Source organism: Pristiophorus japonicus, chromosome 8, assembly GCF_044704955.1.
Source record: "Pristiophorus japonicus isolate sPriJap1 chromosome 8, sPriJap1.hap1, whole genome shotgun sequence".
NCBI lineage: Eukaryota > Metazoa > Chordata > Chondrichthyes > Pristiophoridae > Pristiophorus > Pristiophorus japonicus.
The window spans coordinates 63,657,897-63,672,150 of NC_091984.1; the positions used below are offsets into that span (position 1 = coordinate 63,657,897).

General features: G+C 42.8%; 1 protein-coding gene across 2 annotated transcripts in view; it reads right to left on the reverse strand.

Annotated features, from left to right (window-relative positions):
- zfyve9a (zinc finger, FYVE domain containing 9a) overlaps positions 1-14,254 on the reverse strand; it is a 129,737-nt gene that overhangs the window by 79,264 nt on the left and 36,219 nt on the right. For both annotated transcript variants that reach the window (XM_070886870.1, XM_070886871.1), the window contains one exon: positions 13,745-13,860. In XM_070886870.1, the coding sequence (XP_070742971.1) occupies positions 13,745-13,814 (70 nt within the window). In that variant the 5' untranslated portion in view covers positions 13,815-13,860. The remainder of the gene's footprint in view (positions 1-13,744; positions 13,861-14,254) is intronic.

Here is a 14,254-nt window from a genome sequence, read left to right on the forward strand (position 1 = left end):
CCCGTCGCCTGTTACTTTAATTCTCCACTTCACTCCACTCTACCTCCTTCACTGATCCAATGGAGCTTAACGCAAGCTCGAGGAACAGCACCTCATCTTTCGATTAGGCACTTTACAGCCTTCTCAACACGGAGTTCAACAATTTCAGACCATAACCTCTGCCCTCATTTTTTTTTGGACAGCAGGTGCTGATTCAGCTATTCCCATTTACATCTCTTCAAGACCCAACTTTTGTTTCTTTACTTGTCCCATTACCAACCCATTTTGCCTTGCATCCCTTGTCATTCAATCTTTCCTGCCTTCCACCCTCACAAACCTTCGCTTTTGTTCGTTCCTTCTGTCCCCCCTTTCCCTGCCTCTACTTGCTTAAAACCTGTTACCATAAGAACATAAGAAATAGGAGCAGGAGTAGGCCATCATGGCTGATCTGATCATGGACTCAGCTCCACTTCCTCAAAATGTAACATTTTTAAAAAAGAAGGCAAGACAAAAAGCAGGAAACTATAGACCAGTTAGCCCAACATCCGTCGTTGGGAAAATGCTGGAGTGCATTATTAAGGAAGCAGTAGCGGGACATTTGGAAGAGCACAATTCAATCAAGCAGAGTCAGCATGGTTTTCTGAAAGGTAAATCATGTTTGACAAATTTGCTGGAGTTCTTGGAGGATGTAACGAGCAGGGTGGATAAGGGGGAACAGAACCAGTGGATGTGGTGCATTTGGATTTCCAGAAGGCATTCGATAAGGTGCCAAATAAAAGGTTACTGCACAAGATTAAAGTTCACTGGTTATAGGTAATATATTAGCATGGATAGAGGATTGGCCAATTAACAGAAAACAGAGATTTGGAATAAATGGATAATTTTCCAGTTGGCAAACAGTGACTAGTGGGGTGCCACAGGGATCAGTGCTGGGGCCTCAACTACTTACAATCTATATTAATGACTTGGATGAAGGGACTGAGTGTAATGTAGCCAAGTTTGCTGATGACACAAAGATGGGTGGGAAAGCAAAATGTGAGGACAGAAAAAATCTGCTACAGGATATAGACAGGCTAAATGACTGGCAAAAAATTGGCAGATGGAGTATAATGTGGGAAAATGTGAGGTTATCCACTTTGGCAGAAAAAAAAACAATTATAATTTAAATGGAGAAGGAAGTTGCCAAGTGTGCAGTACAGAGGGATCTGCGGAGGGGGTCCTTGTGCATGAAACACAAAAAGTGGGTATGTAGGTACAGCAAGTAATCAGGAAGGCAAATGTTGGCCTTTATTGCAAGGAGGATAGAATATAAAAGCAGTGAAGTCCTGCTACAACTGTACAGGGTATTGATGAGGCCACACCTGGAGTACTGCGTACAGTTTTTGTCTCCGTATTTAAAGGAAGGATTATACTTGCATTGGAGACTGTTCAGAGAAGGTTCACTTGGTTGATTCTGGAGATGAGGGGGTTGACTTATGAAGGCAGGTTGGGCTTATACTCATTAGAGTTCAGAAGAATGAGAGGTGATCTTATTAAAACACAAGATAATGAGGGGGCTCAACAAGGTGGATGCAGAAAGGATATTTCCACTCAGAAGGGAAACTAAAACTAGGGGACAAAGTCTAATAAGGAGCCACCCATTTAAAACTGAGATGAGGAGAAATTTCTTGAGGATTGTATATGGAATTCTCTGCCCCACAGAGCTGTGGAGACTGAGTCACTGAACATATTTAAGGCAGAGATACACATTTTTGAGCGATAAAGGAATAAAAGGGTTATGGGGAGCGGGCAGGGAAGTGGAGCCGAGTCCATGATCAGATCAGCCATGATCTTATTAATAGGTGGAGCAGGCACAAGGAGCCAGGTGGCCTATTGCTGCACCTATTTATTATGTTCTTATGTTCCCTGCCCGCTCCCCATAACCCTTTATGCTCAAAAATCTGTCTATCTCCATCTTAAATATATTCAATGACCCAGCCTCCACAGCTCTCTGGGGCAGAGAATTCCATGGATATACATCCCTAAGAAATTTCTCATCTCATCTCAGTTGTAAATGGGCAGCCCCTTATTCTGAGGGGAAACTAAAATTAGGGGACATAGTCTATGAGTGGAAATATCCTCTCTGCATCCACCATGTCGAGCCCCCTCATTATCTTATGTTTCAATAAGATCACCTCTCATTCTTCTGAACTCCAATGGGTATAAGCCCAACCTGCCTTCATAACTCAACATCCTCATCTCCAGAATCAACCTCGTGAACCTTCTTTGAACAGCCACCAATGCAAGTATATCCTTCCTTAAATAGAGACCAAAACTGTACGCAGTACTCCAGGTGTGGCTTCACCAATATCCTGTAAGTTTAGCAGGATTCTCTGCTTTTATACTTTATTCCCCTTGCAATAAAGGCCAACATTCCATTTGCCTTCCTGATTACTTGCTGTACCTGCATACTAACTGTGTTTCATGCACAAGGACCCCCAGGTCTCCCTGTACTGCATTTTGCAATTTTTCTCAATTTAAATTAGAATTTGCTTTTCTATAACATTTTCCAGTTCTCATGAAAGGCCATCGACATGAAACATTGGCCTGAATTTTCTTTACCTGGACGGATCTGGTGCGGGCGGTGGCCATGGCGAGTTGCGACTCCGTTGCTGTCTCCATCCCGCTCCACAGAACGACTTTACGTTAAAAGGCCTATTATGCCCACACCTGCACGTTACCCAGCCCAATTAAATGGTGTGGGTCTGGTGACATCATTCATGACGAGTTTTCAGCCGGGATCTTTAAAGTGGCCATGGCCACATTAGATTTGAATATTAATGTAACATAATGCTGTCAGTGCATTACAGCATTGGAGTGTTGTAAATATTTTGACAATGACTGCACAAGAGGCAGAGAGCTGCAACCAGGTTCTCTGATGACTCCTCTATATGGTTATGGAGAGTCACAGAGCATACAGGGAGGTCCTCTTCCCTGTCAATGGACAGAAGTGACCTCCCCAGGAGACTAAAACAGCCTGGTTGGAGGTTGCAGAGACCACCAGCAAGGATGTGGTCAGGAGGACTTGGATGCAGGGCCACAAACGTTTCACTGATCTCATCAGATCAGGAAACGCGAGTACAAAGCAACACTCAACTGCAACCTCCCGTGTCTCTCATCACATTCCCATCACTCTGCCTTCCCTCCCCAACTCCTGCATATCCTTACTCACCAACATACCTTGCACATTCACCCATCCCCCCCCTCTCCATTTATATTATCACATCCCCATCTCACAAGTCACCTCTCACACTCACCCTAGTGCAATCATACCAACTAAGGCCTCTTGGCTTTGGCATCCCACTCCATCATAGTCTCCCTCTAAAGATCTAATATCCATTCCTCCCACTCAACCTTCTCTTCTTTCCTTCCTTGCAAGAAGGGAGCTCAAAATAAGACAGATAACCAGCAGTGGTCCTCCATCATTTGCAAACCTTACAACAGTAGAGGAGGCTGCTTTAGAAATATCTGGAGATGGAGAGAGAGGGGGACATCGCAACAACCTGGTGACAAAATTACATATCGCACAGCTAAAGATAAAATTCTGACGGGATTAGACAGGTTAGATGCAGGAAGAATGTTCCCGATGCTGGGGAAGTCCTTGCAGCTAAAGGGATCAAGAGATATGGCGAGAAAGCAGGAATGGGGTACTGAAGTTGCATGATCAGCCATGATCATATTGAATGGTGGTGCAGGATCAAATGGCCTACTCCTGCACCTATTTTCTATGTTTCTACATGGCATACATTAGTCACTCATATGGGAAGAGATGTCAGCAGCCAGTGAATGGTCATCATGTACATAATGGTATCCGTAGCCATTCACATGACGTGCCTAACTCATCTTTTTACTCTCCCACAGGTCCATCAAGAGCGCCAACCACCCCCCGCCACCTGTCCAGGAGGAAGAGGAAGACGACGACTCAGATACGCACACCTGGGTGGGTCCCAAGCAAAATCAAGTGGTGTCTCAGCTCAAAAGTGAGCAAGAGCAGATGTTGAAGACAGGGACAGCAGTGGAAAGTCCTCACCGGATGATCATCGTTCTGCTTAGTTGCATGGAGACACGGAGCCTCGGGGGTCATCCAGAAAGAGTGTGATCCTGGAGGTGCAGGAATTAGTGCAGGGGGCTCAGACAGGTTTTGTAAGCGCAATGTCTGCAAATGTTCAGAGAATGGAGGAGTCTATCTCAAATATGAGCACCACCGTGTCGCAGGTGATGGCAACTGTAGGCTCCTCTATGGATAGGATGGCCACCTACATGGAGCAGCTAGTGCACCACTCACAGGTGCACATGGTCTCCACGGAGAATTGATGGCCAGCTATGAAGAATAGATGGCAGAAGCTCAGACATCCTCTCTAGGAGGTACGTCAGTAAAGACATGGGTCCTTCATGGCCCCATTGATGTGCAGCAAGGTACTCTCCAGCTCCTTGGCAGCAGGCTGCCTCTACCTCTGCTGCTAACACCTCATAAAAGCATGTGGAAGAGAAAGATACCACAGAAATAGATTCACAAGGGCAGCCACTTGGGTGTTTTATCCAATGATTGTGTAAAGTTTCCGTTAATATGCAGTCAGACACAAGACTTTTCCGTCTTGGACACATTTGTGTGCACCTTTGGAAATGGTTTAGTGAGTTGCAGTGAATGGCAAGATATAAAAAGTTACCTCCAGCAATGGTAGTGATGTGAAAAAAATGGCTGTCATTGCAGGGATGCTTTATGGTGTTGGTGCCAACCTGGCGCATCATGTGGCAGCCATACGGGTGTACAGTGTCAAGTTAAATAAATCTGGCCATGATGAGGCCATACCTGGTCTCCCAAACAACAATGTGCTCGGGTATTGATGTATTATGTCCTGTGCAGCATCAGGTGATTGCGAAGAAGGTTGGTAGTGTTGTTGGTACCGCTGGTGTGCCTGGTGCTGCTGGTGATGGGGCTCATCGTGGTCAGATTATAAAAAGGACCAAGCTGAGACAGTATAAATGTCACCCATGTTGATGGAATAGATGGCAGGTGAAGTAGAGATAATGGAAGCAATCTGTCAATGGAGAGAGGTTCTTCCAATGAGGTGACACTGAATGGAGACTTTGCTGGAAAGGCTTGCAGCTTGCAGAAAGCTCAATCTGTGCTGGGAATGCAGTCATCAACAGCTTCAGCCTGAGGGAAGTAATCAGCTGTCAGATGGACATTTGATGCCGTCAACTAATCAGCTTGAGCAATGACCACGCAACTCCTGCCTCAGGTTGTCAGATGTGTTTCCCGAGCAGCTTGGCTCCTGTGGCCATACAGGTAAATTTAAAATGTGGGGTAAAAAAGGCTCTTAACTGCCCGAAAACAAGGTTACAATGATTTCAATTAGGTCGTCCAGCTCTGCCGGTCCCGCTTGGGGCAGGATGACGGCAGGTTCCCATCCCGCTGCTAAAAATATCAACTTTCCCACCGACCCACCTCCATTCCCACCCGCACGGACCCCAGAAAATGCCGGCCATTAACACTGTTTCTCTCTCCACAGATATGCCGACCTGCCGGGTATTTCCAGCATTGTGTGGCTTTATTCCTTCATAAAGTACTTATTTGATGTAAAAATTGTGAAAATCAAATTTGACTGGACATTGTGTGAAGAAGCTACACTTGTCTGCCACTTAGAGTACAGTAAATATCTTTAGTTTTAAAAAACTTAAGCACAAGTAATTGATATGGGAAGACACCAAAACTCTACCGAAAAACAGAAACCATATGAAAACTGAATTCAAACAGGTTATTCCACAGAATGTTATAATTATAAGCATAGGCCATTGTCATTTGGCCCAATGCATCTGTGAAAGAGCCATCCATGGTCCCACTCCCCTTTTCTATACCCTTAAAAAAAAACTTTACAAATATTTATCCAAGTCCCTTTTAAAAACTATTAGTGATTCCACTTCCACCTCGGTTTCTGGTACAGCATTCCATGCCCCAACAACCTTCTGCATGAAGTATTTCTCTCATCTCTTCCTTTGTTCCAATGATAGCTATGGAGGGCATACATTTAAGGTTACCAACTAACACATCAGTGGAAGTAATTTTCCTGCTTTACATCAAAACTTCTTAATTTTGAGCAACTATTAGATCTCCTCAATCTGCCTGGTCTAATGATTTTACTGCTTTAGGTGATTAGAAGAAACAAAGTACAAATGCTGGAAATATGAAATAACACACAAAATTATGAAAGTATACAGGTCAGCATTTACAAAATGGCACATTAATGATGGTTGTAAGTTTAAACAGGCATTTTGGTACGATTGGGGATAAAATGAGAACAGGGTAACATGCCAATGAAAGAGATGGAGTATATGGATTGATTAGTTGCAAACTGCTAAATAGAAAGCTGTTGATTAATAAGGTGACAGTCAGAAAAAGGACAAAAGAATGTGCAAATAATGAGTGAAAAGTCAGTGACCCAGACAAACCAAAAAGAGAGGGAAGACAAGCAGCAAATACACATCAGAAATTATAAACAAAACAGTACTGAGAAAGGTAAAAACAGGTCAACTTGTGTCCTGATGAGTGCCCATCAGCCTACGTTCACTAGATCATCTTCATGTATTTATGCCACCTACACGATCCGTTCCCATAAGCACATTTTCCAATCATCTCTGCTTTCCAGAGGGACCAGTCCCTTAGTGATACAAGAGATTGAAAGACTGACATTTATATAGCGCCCATCACAACCTTGGGGCATCCAAAAGCACTTTACAACCAATTAAGTACAACAGTGTCCACACTTCAAAAGTAATGTAGGGAATGCAACAGCCAATTGCGCACAGCAAGGTCGCAAGTAGCAATGAAAAAATTTATCAGATCATCTGTTTTAGGTCTTGGTTGGGGGATAAATGTTGGCCAGGTCGCAGGGAGAACTCCCCTGCTCTACTTCAAATAGTAGTCTTTAATGTCCTCCCGAGGGGGCAGGTGTGGCCTCGATTTAATGAGTCATCCGGCTTCCAACAGTGCAGCACTCCCTCAGTACCCTTATTCTACTACCCTTACTTTGAGAAGTCTTCCCTTAGCATGCGGTGGAGGAGGATTTCCTGGAGTGTATTAGGGATGGTTTTCTAGACCAATACGTCGAGGAATCAACTAGAGGGCTGGCCATCCTAGACTGGGTTGTGTGTAATGAGAAAGGACTAATTAGCAGTCTTGTTGTGCGACGCTCCTTGGGGAAGAGTGACCATAATATGGTAGAATTCTTTAAGATGGAGAGTGAGAGTTAGTTCAGAAACTAGGGTCCTGAACTGGAGGAAAGGTAACTTCGATGGTATGAGGCGCGAATTGGCTAGAATAGACTGGCGAGTGATATTTAAAGGGTTGATGGTGGATAGGCAATGGCAAACATTTAACGATCAGATGGATGAACTTCAACAATTGTACATCCCTGTCTGGAGTAAAAATAAAACTGGGAAGGTGGCTCAACCGTGGCTAATAAGGGAAATTAAGGATAGTGTTAAATCCAAGGAAGAGGCATATAAATTGGCCAGAAAAAGCAGCAAACCTGAGGACTGGGAGAATTTTGTAATACAGCAGAGGAGGACAAAGGGTTTAATTGGGAGGGGGAAAATAGAGTATGAGGGGAAGCTTGCTGGGAACATAAGAACTGACTGCAAAAGCTTCTATAGGATATGTGAAGAGAAAAAGATTAGTGAAGACAAACGTAGGTCCCTTGCAGTCAGATTCAGATGAATTTATAATGGGGAACAAAGAAATGGCAGACCAGTTAAACAAATACTTTGGTTCTGTTTTCACGAAGGAAGGCACAAATAACCTTCCGGAAATACTAGGGGACCGAGGGTCTAGGTGAGAAGGAGGAACTGAAGGATATTCTTATAAAGCAGGAAATTGTGTTAGGGAAATTGATGGGATTGAAGGCTGATAAATTCCTGGGGCCGGATAGTCTGCATCCCAGAGTACTTAAGGAAGTGGCCATAGAAATAGTGGATGCATTGATGATCATTTTCCAACAGTCTATCGACTCTGGGTCAGTTCCTATGGACTGGAGGGTAGGAAATGTAACATCACTTTGTTAAAAAGAAGGGAGAGAGAAAACAGGTAATTATAGACCGGTTAGTCTGACATCAGTAATGGGGAAAATGTTGGAATCAATTAAGGATGAAATAGCAGCACATTTGGAAAGCAGTGACAAGATCAGTCCAAGTCAGCATGGATTTATGAAAGGGAAATCATGCTTGACAAATCTTCTAAAATGTTTTGAGGATGTAACTAGTAGAGTGGACAAGGGAGAACCAGTGGAGGTGGTGAATTTACACTTTCAAAAGGCTTTTGACAAGGTCCCACACAAGAGGTTGGTGTGCAAAATCAAAGCACATGGTACTGAGGGTAATGTACTGACGTGGATAGAGAACTGGTTGGCAGACAGGAAGCAGAGAGTCGGGATAAACGGGTCCTTTTCAGAATGGCAGGCAGGCAGTGCCACAAGGCTCAGTGCTGGGACCTCAGCTCTTTACAATATACATTAATGATTTAGATGAAGGAATTGAGTGCAATATCTCCAAGTTTGCAGATGACACTAAACTGGGTGGCAGTGTGAGCTGTGAGGAGGACGCCAACAGGCTGCAGGGTGACTTGCACAGGTTAGGTGAGTGGGCAAATGCAGTATAATGTGGATAAATGTGAGGTTATCCACTTTGGGGGCAAAAACACAAAGGCAGATTATCTGAATGGTGGCAGATTAGGAAATGGGGAGGTGCAACGAGACCTGGGTGTCATGGTTCATCAGTCGTTGAAAGTTGGCATGCAGGTACAGCAGACGGTAAAGAAAGCAAATGGCATGTTGGCCTTCATAGCTAGGGGATTTGAGTACAGGAGCAGGGAGGTCTTACTGCAGTTGTGCAGGGCCTTGGTGAGGCCTCACCTGGAATATTGTGTTCAGTTTTGGTCTCCTAATCTGAGGAAGGATGTTCTTGCTATTGAGGGAGTGCAGCGAAGGCTCACCAGACTGATTCCCGGGATGGCAGGACTGACATATGAAGAGAGACTGGCTCGACTGGGCCTGTATTCACTGGAGTTTAGAAGGATGAGAGGGGATCTCATAGAAACATAAAATTCTGACGGGACTGGACAGGTTAAATGCAGGAAGAATGTTCCCAATGTTGGGGAAGTCCAGAACCAGGGGACAGTGCAAGGATAATGGGTAAGCCATTTAAGACGGAGATGAGAAACTTCAGAGTTGTTAACCTGTAGAATTCTCTACCACAGAGTTGTTGATGCCAGTTCATTGGATATATTCAAGAGGAAGTTGGATATGGCCCCTATGGCTAAAGGGATCAAGGGGTATGGAGAGAAAGCAGGAAAGGGGTACTGAGGGAATGATCAGCCATGATCTTATTGAATGGTGATGCAGGCTCGAAAGGCCGAATGGCCTACTCCCTCACCTATTTTCTATGTTCCTATGTTTATAGGAGATGCAATAAGATCGATGCGAGCTTCAGGAACAAATATTGTACCTTATCTTTCTGCACTAAATATCCTACAGTAACTTCAAACCTTACCTATGACCTCCACTTTCTTCAAAGCACAAGGTCCTTGTGATGCAGGATTGGTCTGTCAGTATCTGGAGAAAGGAGGTGGCCAGACATTTGAGATGGAGGACCTTCGCCATCACACAATGCTGGCAGTGATCAAAGTCTGTGGTGTTCAGCTGATTTTGGCTGTAACTAGTGGACTGTAACTCTGAAGAGTAGCAAATTCACATGTTTTGATGGTAGTTTCAGTTCAACTTCTGATCGGTTGTATTCATAGCTTGGTTCCCCTCCCACCTTTTTTATTTGTCTGGGCCTTTCCATGTTTTTTCACCCTATGTTATTTGGTATTTCTCTCCCCACCTCACCAATGATGTTTTATGTCATTTAATAGTTTTCTATTACAGGTTGAACCTCCCTTATCGAGAACCATTTCCGGTCACTGGGTGGCGCACGTGTAGAACTCCGACGAACAAACTGAAGTCCTTTCTTGCTGCCAACTCCCGCAATTGCTGGCCTGACGCCGCCCGCCCGCTCCCCGCAAATGACCTCTCTGCCGCACTCCCAGCCCCGATGTCCCCTTGCTCAGTATCTGTACCATCCAATTTAACTTCGACCACCCCTCATCCAGAAAAATCCATTATCCAGATCAGGCCAGGTCCAAAGGGTTCTGGATAAGGGAGGTTCAACCTGTACTTTGCAAGTCATTAAACTCCATTTATTCCGTCTCTGCAACAAACATATCTCTTGATTCTCTCCCACTTTTTCCCTCAATTTTTTTCCAACCTTATTAAAATTCCTAATTTATCTTTCAGGTCTTCAGTTCTGATTAAGGGTTACACACCTGAACAATCAATAACATGTCTTCAATCTTTACAGATGCTGAGTGGCCTGTGTATTTCTAGAATTTTCTGTCTTTATTTTATAAATTAAAATATTGTACTGTGGTATGAAAGGCATCACAGAACATCTCAAAAGATGGGAATAACTTTAAATACAGATTAATATGGAAAATAGCTAGTATGCATAACAGAATGAAACAATAACAACCACAAATTCAAATGATGCAAGTGCTATCAAACTATAATATGCTTAATAGAAAAACAAACTCAGCCATATACTGATTAAATGTACACAACTAAAGAAAATATACTAATCCAACATTCCTTTGCATCAGTGTAAAATTTCCAACATACTAAATCTGAACAGCACTAAGACAACATACAATTGTACAGAACTCCTTAATACTTAAATGTCACTTTACAAAAAATAAACTATTTATGTCCCTCTAACACAATTTACTCATGTCTGAATGCTGACATTTGTATAGCAGTCACCATATTTTCCATCCTGTAAACCAACAGTTCCCAACCTCTACTTTTGTATTTAACTCTACATTTAACAAAGGTAAAAAAAAAACAGGTAAAATGATACAGGTTTCTTACACTCTGATCTCTCTACTAGTTTGTCATTCCTACTTGCATTAAACACTTCAATTTCATTGCAGGCAGTAACATATGAATACTGCAGTCCAATATCTGTGAGACAATTTGTCCAAATTAAGTTTTTAAATTGTTCTCCGGTCAGAATCCTCTTAATAAGCATTGTTAAACTACATTCCTATTACACAAAGCTGGTGCCAAATCCAATCTAATTCGGAATTATAATTGCTATTAGACAAAGCCATAGCCATCTCTCCAAAAACTTTCCCCAAATATTGTGCAAAATGATAAATGTTAAAAGTTAATATTGAGTAGGTGATTCCAAAGCTATATATGATGTGCTTGTTTGGAAATGCACCAGAATGGATTTTAAATTGCAGTATCTCTGGTACAAGCCTGAAATTCTTTTTGTTTATAATCCTCCAACAGTTCCTTTACTTGCTTGTAAACCCCTTCATCAAAGGGAACTTGTAATTACTAATGTTACAGTTTCCTAGGAAATCTAACAGATTGCAAGCAAGCAAGCCAGCAAAATAAGATCCCCTAATTTGAGGGCATCCACTGTACTTTGCTGCTGATGTGAGGCAGTCTGGAGCAGATTCAAAATCAAAACAGAAAAGGAATGTCCCTGAAAGACCATGAACAACAGTGTTTGCCACAGCACAGACCCAAGAAACACTGGTCGACAAAAAAAGTCCTAAAAAGCAAAGTCTCCATTTGTACAGTTAAGTAACCACAGCCAACAAATAAGCCAAGAAAAGGCTTACACAAATGCAAGAAAAAAGTGGAAATCCAGCAGATAAAAGAGATAAAAAAATAGATTAAAAAATTAAGTGCAAGAGATTTAGGACACAGCAAGAGAAATTAAATGCTTTTGCCCCACAAGGTTGAGCAGCTGTGATATGCATTACTGGATTCAGTGATTAAAGCAGAAACATTTTATGAATAGGTTAAATAGGTGGTTGAAGGAAAGAGGAATATAGAAATAGGGCAAGCACATGGGATTTGGGTTATAGCTTCTGCAGATGTTAAAACACTAATATAGACTAGTGCAGAAGGGCCTGTTTCTGTGGTGTAATTTGTATGTAATTCTGGTCAGGACTAGCACAAGGGAACTGCATTCTCCTTGTTGGTACTCTCTCTTTTGCGCAAAGTTATCTTGCAGGAACTGGGAAAACCTTGTAGCTTGCATTAGTCAGTGCGCCTGCATGTTGATGTCGAATATCAATAGAGTATCAACGGGAGAGAAAGGAGTCAATCAACGCCAGAAAAAAAATTCACCATGCAAAGAATTTAAAAATTAACCCAAAACGTAACTGCAGAGCAGACATGCGAGTTGTAAAAACCTTGATCATCACTTTTAAGAACACTTGAGCACCAGGTGAAGAAAACAAAGTGACTCTCAAACACACAAGCAGACCAGAACAGAGCACCATGTGGAGAGACACCAGGCTAGAAATTGGTCATTTGGCGAGTGATATTTTGTGTCAAAAATACCATTAAAATACCGCTATTTTTTTTTTTTAAAAAGGCCTAAAATTGGAAAAAGAATGCAGACGGTAAAAGTCAACTTATGGCAATGCACAGACAGAAAACATCTTAAAAAGGAGACCATTCATTGACGTGGTTTCCCTAGATCATCATCATAGGCAGTCCCTCAAAACGAGGATGACTTGCTTCCATGCCAAAAAAAGGATGAGTTCACAGGTGTTTCTAAAGAAGAACCCAAACTACATCTTCCTATAAGGGTGGAAGATGCTGGTGCATGGATTTTTTTTTTTTTAAAAACGTGTGGTGGCCAATACACACCAGCCACCACACAGGCTTAGCAGAGCTGAGTCTTGGTCCAGTGGCAAGGATTACCCAAGACAACTGGAGACCTGCTCTGCTGCACGGACCAAGTGCGCGATCACATCACAGTATGGGCTGGCCCGTGCTGCCCCAGCCCCGAACTCATGCCTCCCCTGGACCCCGATCACATTTCTCCACAGTCTCTTACAGCTCCTTCGCCCCGATCTCGCCACTCCTGCTGCATCTGCCCATGCTCCATAGAACATAGGCTACAGTTGGTTCTGCTCCAGTGGTGTGTGGAAGATGGTGAATGAAGAATAGAATATTAAGTTAAGAATTTGGTATTTTTCTTTTATCGTGAAACCTTTGCAATTTGAGAATTTGAGGCATTGTTGGATGATACAATTGTATTCCTTATCCCCTACAAGGATACCCAAACTTGTTCCCTTCATTAGCCACATACTCAGTATGGAGTCTGGGGACCAAATTTTTATTTTTTATTTTAAAAAGACCATAACATTGAGAACCCATTTAGGAGGAGTTATTTTTTTTTAAAAACGCTCATCACATTGTTTTAATGCGGACACTACCACAACCCTCCCACTAAGGTGACAGATGTCTTTCATTTTCCTCCCCCTTCAATTCCACACTGGCACTCCTATCCACAGCACAGCTCCAAGTTCCCACCTCTACTCTAGGTGGCTGAATACTGCTGCATACTGAGAATCTCCACAATGTGCATCAGCATTTAATCACCTGGAGCAGCAGCTGGAGGGGAGTATTGGCAGCATTGCTGAGGAATGGTGTGATGAGCCTAGAGATGCACTTACAGGATTGAAATGAGCAGACAGTGCTGCACGCTTCAAGCCAGATAACTTGAGTCCTGGCCCCCTCGTCTTCAAAGACTGATTTACTTACAAATATTTTTACTTCCAGAATAAAAATAAAACACTAATACACAGCTGAAGAAATGAACTTACCTTCATTCTGCTCAAATTCATCCAACACCTTGTCCAGGTTAAAAGCCTCAGCCTGGAAATAGTTCTCCATTTGTTAATATTCACTACCCTGTACAATGCCCTCAGTCTGCCTCAACCTGTCAAAATATAAAAAAAGAGAAACACCAACCCATCATCATTCCTTCATCATTGTCAATGTCCTGTTCATTTTTGATTGGAGTCAATCTAACCTGATCCACCAGAACTTCCAACCATTTGAATACAGCAAGTATTCTATTCGAATATGCATTTCCTTTATTTAGACAAGCTCTACCCTTTGTCATTGGCCATTCTATTTCAAGTCAGGAGTATCGAATGGATGTTATTTTATGCCTGATGTGATAGCAACTCACTCAGCCGCACGGTCATCCATTGACTCCCGGCCACCTCAGGAGAGGGACAGCGAGAGAGTCTAACATTTAGACAAGGTTAGTTTTAGCCTGAATGATATCTGTGACCTGCTTCAGTTTTTCCAATCTTACATTTCAGTTG